Source organism: Hippoglossus hippoglossus, chromosome 4 (assembly GCF_009819705.1).
Source record: "Hippoglossus hippoglossus isolate fHipHip1 chromosome 4, fHipHip1.pri, whole genome shotgun sequence".
In the NCBI taxonomy this organism is placed as follows: Eukaryota; Metazoa; Chordata; class Actinopteri; order Pleuronectiformes; family Pleuronectidae; genus Hippoglossus; species Hippoglossus hippoglossus.
This window is the reverse complement of record NC_047154.1, coordinates 11,071,559-11,078,659: the sequence shown is the minus strand read 5'-3', so window position 1 is coordinate 11,078,659 and position 7,101 is coordinate 11,071,559. Positions and strand designations below refer to the sequence as shown.

Below are 7,101 nucleotides of genomic sequence, written 5' to 3'. Positions count from 1 at the left end.
ACATCAGTACAGGAGAGCACAAAATGTTCCAGACAGAAACACCCCCTGAGGCTTTTTGTTGTATTAAGTGATCTCACTGAATCTTTTATTTTTTAAATTGGCTCAAAAAGACAAAAAAAACACTAATGAATAAAGATGAACAATTCCCTAATGGTCAGTGGTTATTAAAGGGATAGTTCTCCCAAAAATGTTTGAGTGTTTGAGTCCACAAAACACTTTTGGAGCTTGGATGACACCATAGGAGCAGTATGGAGGCATTCTATGTTTTTTATTCTGTTTTATTACGTTTGAAGAATTGATCCCCAGTTACATCAGTTGTTTACAATTGAAACTCCAGAAGTGTTCTGTGGACTCACACCCTTCACACACCCCTCCATCGGCACAGTGGTGCGTAGATAATGAGTGCATTTTTCATTTTTGAGTGAACTATCCCTTTAAACCTCTTATTACTTCATTAGTCAGCTGATGATCAGGAAACAAAAGATAAAACATAGACTGTAAATAAAAGAGGCTGATACGAATGAGCAGTGCAGTTTGTTTCCGGACCTGCGGGTGTCGCTGACCCCCACAGGGAGCTTTGATTGGAAACAAGAAGAAGAACCCTGTACACGGAAGTTCCCTTGAACTTTATGCATGTCAGAGATCTTCTCCTACGCTCGCCTCTGCCTCGGCGTTTAAATCCGGGTTTTGCTGTGACGGTGGGTGACAGCGGGATGGCGGAGCGAGGTGTGGCGGTGTGTGGGAGAGCCCGGGCCGGCGGTGAGCTGGAATGAGCGCACATTAGATCCGCGGAGCTCAGCGGTCAATGGACACCAGGAGCTGAGGTGCAGCTGTTTGACACCTGGGTCCAGCCTCCAGTACCTGGACTGAGACAGAGACTGAGACTGAGACAGAGACAGACAGAGCACAGGAGGCTTTTCCTCTAGAGACATTTGGCTTCGTCTGTCAAGGCACCATTGAAGGAAGGCAGGAAAAAGAGGAGGGTGAGAGCTGCGACTAAAATCCTCTTTTGCTGTCTAAAACACCTGCTTGCATTCCTCACTGTGGTTCTGTATTTATCCTCCAACATGACGTATATCTCCCCAAACTACACACACTGCATCTTTTTAAAGTCGTATTTCCTCCCCCTCTGTGGCCAGCTACCAACCGACCTGTGGCCATGGCTTCTTCCCGGCTGAAGTACCTGTCTCTGGGCGTGCTGGTGTTCCAGACCACCTCCCTGGTGCTCACCATGCGGTACTCCCGCACCCTGCAGGCTGAGGGCCCGCGGTACCTGGCCTCCTCCGCTGTGGTGGCGGCCGAGGTCATGAAGATCATCGCCTGTGTGCTGCTCGTCTTCAAGGAGCACAGTGAGTCTGCATCACCTGCATGGCTGCAAATAACCCACTGTTTATCGTATTCGATTGGTCCATTGATAATGTTATTTAAAGAGTGTCAGAATTTAGTTAAACTGTGTATTTTTGATTGATCGTGTTGTTTCTAATCAACCGTGCAATACTGTTAAATAGAATGACACTGCATACTCTCGCCAAGGCTCAACACTGCCCTTAAATCTAAGGGACTCTCATAGATATCAGTTCAAAAAACATGTATTTTTTACATCGAGATCCATGAATGATTCCCTTGGAAATCTGTGAAAAAGTCCTGTCCACGCCTAAATTTCATGTTTTCTTTGATCCAAACACATCAACATTGATTAACAACAGAAAAATCACCAAAACCTCACATATACTTCTTTCTTTTACTAAAATCGTATAACAAACTAGAGCACATACCCACACCAAGGCCCAACAGTCCCTTTAAATTTAATTAAACTGCACCAAACAAATCAGTTCCATCAAGATCCATGAATTTTACTATGAGAAATCTGTGAAAATGTCAAATAACATCCAATCACAATGTTGCAAACAGTGAAAACAAATCCTGGATTTGTGCCAAAATTAAAGTTGCCCATGTCCCATTCTTCCACCAAGTTTAGAAGAAATCCATTTGGTAGTTTTAACGTAATCATGCAAACAAACAAACTAACCAACTGGCAGGGGTGAAAACATAACCTCCTTGGTGGAGGTAATACCACAGTGAAAACTTTTCAGACGCTCTGTCGTCTTTCATTTAGTGTGAACATGCAGAAATCTACAGATGTACATACACACAGACTTGAGTAAAATTTTGGATGACTTGGTGTTTTCACCCCTCAGATTACAGTTTAAGAGCTCTGAACATCATCCTGCGCCAGGAAATCATCCAAAAACCCATAGAAACACTGAAGCTGGCGATCCCCTCGGGGATCTACACACTACAGAACAACCTGCTGTACGTCGCCCTGTCAAACCTCGACGCAGCCACATACCAGGTACAGCATGAGAGCAGGTTGGGTTTTGAAACCACTGGTGAAAAATTAGATGACCTGAAGAGCTGTTGTGTCTCTCTGAGCCTTTTAGCAATAAGCACATCATTCTTGTGCATGAATTATTTTGTTATTGTTTACAGTTTTTCCACTTTGCCTACATCAGGTGACATACCAGCTGAAGATCTTGACCACGGCTCTGTTCTCTGTGTCCATGCTGGGCCGCAGGCTGGGCATCTACCAGTGGCTCTCTCTACTCATTCTTATGGCAGGAGTGGCTCTCGTGCAGGTCTGGTACAACTTCCAAGTCTATTGAATGTTAACTTCTGTCTTCACCATCACAATAAACACAGAATATCTTCTTAATGGAAAAATAGTAAACACATAGACGTCTGTGAGTGCTTGTTATGAGCAGCAGCGTTTAAATTAAGCCTTTATTTCCACTAGTAATTAGCGTATGTGTCCATTTAAAGCAAAAAGGTAGAGTTTGCCTCAGTGTGTTACAAAACAGAACTTGAATGGCGCTTGGAGAGCACATAACTCCACCCTGACTAATGTCCTATCTCACCATGTTAAAGAAAGTAAAAAAAATAGTCATAGTTATACCCTCCACCACATTTCATGGAAATCAGTCAGGTACTAATAGTCCTCAATTCAAACAGTTTAGCGGTCAGCATCTTGCCCAACATGGTGACATAAGGAGCTGAGGATCGAACCACCGGCTCTCTGATTAGGGCACCACCCAGTCGCAGCCTTATGAAGAACCAGGAGTTTTCATAGAGCTGGACACATGACCAAATTCAGTCAGGTGAGAAGAACAAGAACTCAATGGTCACTCTGTCGGATCATTCCAAAGATCCTGTGTGGAGATGGAAGAAACTTCCAGGACAGCCATCACTGCAGCACTGCACTGATCTCACTTCTCTTCTCAGGCCCCCCCCCCAAGGAGCTTGGTTTGGCAGCCAGCTCTAGGAAGTTAGAATGAACACCACAAACCTTCAAAAATGAAAAGTGAAACGGAAATGCTGCATTCATGAAACCAACAATTTCCTAGCATATCTGTTGCTTATTAGCTCTTGTTTGTTTGTTTGTTTGTAGGAGAGCATTTTGCAAACAAAGCAGTTGCTCTGGCTGCGTGATCACGTCACGTCTTGAAGTTTTATCTGTTATGGAGGAACCAGTCTCATTCCTGCATTTGCACTGAGAGCAGTGTATGTTTCCAAACTCCTTCCATTGAAGAATTATGGAGAACACTGTGCTGTTGGGAAACTTCTTTGTTGCCTTTTCAAGTCAGTGTCTCCGAGTTTGGCAGGCAGCTCCTTCGAGGGTCGCCTGTAGCTCTGATATGCGTCATCAGCTGTACAGCACAGACAGCTGTGTGTCTGTACAAATCATAAATCATGCTATTGAGTTTACCTCGGCAAGGGTACAATCAAGATGTGCAAGAGAAACGGGTGGTACCTCAACACCTTCCAAGCGCACTTAAGTAAATACTCAAAACAAAGACTCCTGGACTTGATGTATAAATATTTGCTCTGAGTTAATGGTATGCTGATGAATGATAAAGTTTCAATCACCTCCTCCTCCTCCTTGGCAAAACAATGGAGGTGCCAGTCAGTTGATATGATACCGGACTTGATCTTAATGCTGTGTGTGAACTCGCACTAATGCACAGTGGAGGAGGAGAAGGAGGGGATGAAGCTACACCGTCATAACAGGATCTACCAGAAAGAAAATATTTATCGTGCTGTGTGCAGGAATGAGACTGGTTTATCCTCTTTGGTGTAACAATGAATTTGGGTGTGAACACGCAGCCAGAGTAACTGCTCTGGTTGCAAACAGTATCACTTACAAAAAAACAAAGAGCCAATGAGCAACGGATCTGATAAGAAATAGTTGGTTTCATTAATGCAGGGTTTAATTTTCACTTTTCATTTTCTAGGTTTGTGGTGTTAATTTTCACTTCACTTATTGAAATGAGTTTTAACAACATCTTATTTATCTATATACATAAATATACACAGCTACAATATATTTCTTAATAGGTCTCTTAGGTCATTTTTCTTTCTTTTGCATTAACACCATGTTTTTTTGCTTAGTGCTGAACATAACACAGGAAATCACACTCTGCAGCATTTTTACAAATCTGCAAAGTAGTAAAATGCTTGTGTGTGATTTTCATGTTCCAGCATCACAGACTTCTAGATCTATATCTCGGTATCTCCATCTGCTGATGAAATCAGAGGATACGGTTGAAAAGACAAAATCTGGAAAATGAAATAGATCTTAATTAAACCACTTGTCTCCAGGGTTGATAATGAACTTTCAACCTTGTGTTTTATTAGAATCTACACATTTGTCTTGTGCCTGCAGTGGCCCTCTGACTCTGCTGCTCCTGCAGCCAAAGAGGAGGAGGAACCGTCCACAGGCTTTATCGGTGTGGCAGCCGTCCTGGTGGCGTGCTGCTCCAGTGGCTTCGCTGGCGTCTACTTTGAGAAGATTCTGAAGGAGAGCAAACAGAGCGTGTGGGTCCGCAACATCCAGCTGGGTCAGTATTAATCAGTCAGTCTGGTGTTAGCAGGTATTTGTAAGTGTAAATCAATATACTGAAGAGTAGTGTTAAAATGCTGACGACAGAAATATATACCTAACCTTTACAAGCATTTTAATTTGGTTAATGCACATTCATCCACGAGGAAGATTGAAACAGGCCCCTGCACCATGTTTCTGCAGTGAGCTCTCGTGCACAGTTTTCTTCCCTGCACAGAAATCCAGCTGGCCTTTTTTAAACCTGCGATACATTCCTGTTAAGATGAATGTTCCCGTCTGATTTATTTTTACCCTGGAACGTGTGAGGCATGTGTTCAGTCTTCCTGGTGTGAGCGTGGAGCTTTTTCACCTGCATTACAATATTGGAGCCAAGAACAAGAGCAGTGCAGAAAATGCTGTGTGTTGTCTTAGTAGTTATAAGGTGACGTAATCAAATAGGAAATGGAGGAAATAGGGATTTAGAGCTGAATCGATTACTTGGAAAATCAATTAGTAATGTTGATAATCTTATCGATAAAATGATTTGTCAAACTTGTCTCTGTTTTGTCAGATTGGCAACTGGATATTTTTGGGTTTTGGCCTGTTGCTCCAACAAAACAAGCAATTTGAAGGTTATTTTCACAATTATTTACACATTAATCAAAAATGATTAAAAAAGAATTGTTAGTTGAGGCCTTATTAGAGACATAGGTGAGAGAAACAAAGTAGCTGTGGTATGACAGAGTATAAGGGCAACTTACACATGAAAAGAATTTGGACATTTCAAGAATAAAGTTGTAATATTATGAGAAAAATGTCTTAGATTTACTAGAGTAAAGTCATGATGATTTACTTTTTAATATTTTGATGTTTTTCTCATTAAATTATGACTACATTATCATAATATTAAGACTTTCTTTTTTTCTTCAATATAACCCTTATAATTTAGTTGTATTGTGGTGAGATACGGCAGAAATAGAAAGCTTTGACTGACACTCCTTCACTTACTGTGTGTGTGTGTGTGTGTGTGTGTGTGTGTGTGTGTGTGTGTGTGTGTGTGTGTGTGTGTGTGTGTGTGTGTGTGTGTGTGTGTGTGTGTGTGTGTGTGTGTGTGTGTGTGTGTGTGTGTGTGTGTGTGTGTGTATCCAGGGATGTTTGGTCTGGTGTTTGGCCTCTTTGGGATGATGGCTTACGATGGAGAGAGGGTGAAGGAGTCGGGAATGTTCCAGGGCTACAATAAAGTCACCTGGGCTGTTGTCGCGCTGCAGGTAACTCTCACTTCACTGCAATAAATGTTTCTCACCACAACTGTTCCTGCCTCTGTAGCAACAGACTCTTTATTTGGCGGAGCAGCCTCCCTGTCGGCCTGTGCAGGTCGTGCCTTCGTCCATCTGTGTCTGTGTGTTTGTTGTTTCTTCAGGCCCTAGGAGGTCTGGTCATAGCAGCGGTCATCAAGTATGCAGACAACATCCTCAAGGGCTTTGCTACGTCGCTCTCCATCATCATGTCCACTGTCATATCGTACTTCTGGCTGCAGGACTTCGACCCCACTGGGTAGAGGAAACAATCACTCTTTCTCCCCTCTGTGTAGTTTTTTATGATCTCAGTTTTTCTTTCTCACAATCGCAACTTCTCAAGCTGATCGAGACGTCTGCTCTCCTCCACAGCGTGTTCTTCCTTGGGGCCATTTTGGTCATCATGGCCACTTTCCTGTATGGCTACGAGGGCAAGTCATCCCCCAACCCCAGCAGGGCGTAGTAGGACATTCACGGCTGACACCACCACAGCAGCTGGAGGTCCTGTTGAAGCGTGAAGACGAGGAGGGGAAAAGAGGACAGGGATTTAAAAAAAAAAAAATTTAAAAAAAAAAGAGGGGGGGAAAGGTCTTTATCTTATGTTGTGATCGCCAAAAGGAGGAGCGGAGGAATTGGAGGTGAGGAGGTAAGCAGGCTGGGACAGGAAAAGGGAGATTTAAAAAAGCAAGCACACAACACTGTGATTGGTCTCAAACACCAAAAGTGCCTCAGCTGGATGAGTAACCAGTGAGAGAAGTAAACTGGTGAAACAGGATTGTATGTTTTTCTGTCTTTCATTAACTGCCGCTGTAGAGATAATCATGAATCACCTCCAGAGCTGGAGAGACATTCTCGACTGGACCGACTGATTGTGTTTAAGAACCTGTTTGACTGCCACTCACTGATACATCCGAACAATAACAGATTTTT

The 7,101-nt window shown here is 43.0% G+C and overlaps 1 protein-coding gene across 1 annotated transcript; it reads left to right on the top strand.

Moving 5' to 3' along the window:
- The first annotated feature begins 604 nt into the window (after positions 1–604).
- slc35a3a (solute carrier family 35 member A3a) lies at positions 605–6,733 on the top strand. Its single transcript, XM_034582357.1, has 8 exons — positions 605–983; positions 1,140–1,349; positions 2,199–2,353; positions 2,514–2,636; positions 4,721–4,895; positions 6,026–6,144; positions 6,297–6,430; positions 6,544–6,733. The coding sequence occupies exons 2-8, from the start codon at positions 1,160–1,162 to the stop codon at positions 6,632–6,634; spliced, it is 987 nt and encodes a 328-aa protein (XP_034438248.1). The 5' UTR covers positions 605–983; positions 1,140–1,159; the 3' UTR covers positions 6,635–6,733.
- Positions 6,734–7,101: the final 368 nt, after the last annotated feature.

Bases quoted from the DNA above. Each gene is read 5' to 3' on its own strand.
- slc35a3a (XM_034582357.1), top strand. From the start codon at position 1,160: ATGGCTTCTTCCCGGCTGAAGTACCTGTCTCTGGGCGTGCTGGTGTTC. The intron at 6,145-6,296 runs GTAACTCTCACT...TTGTTTCTTCAG, and splicing joins GGGCTGTTGTCGCGCTGCAG to GCCCTAGGAGGTCTGGTCAT. The intron at 6,431-6,543 runs GTAGAGGAAACA...TCTCCTCCACAG, and splicing joins CAGGACTTCGACCCCACTGG to CGTGTTCTTCCTTGGGGCCA.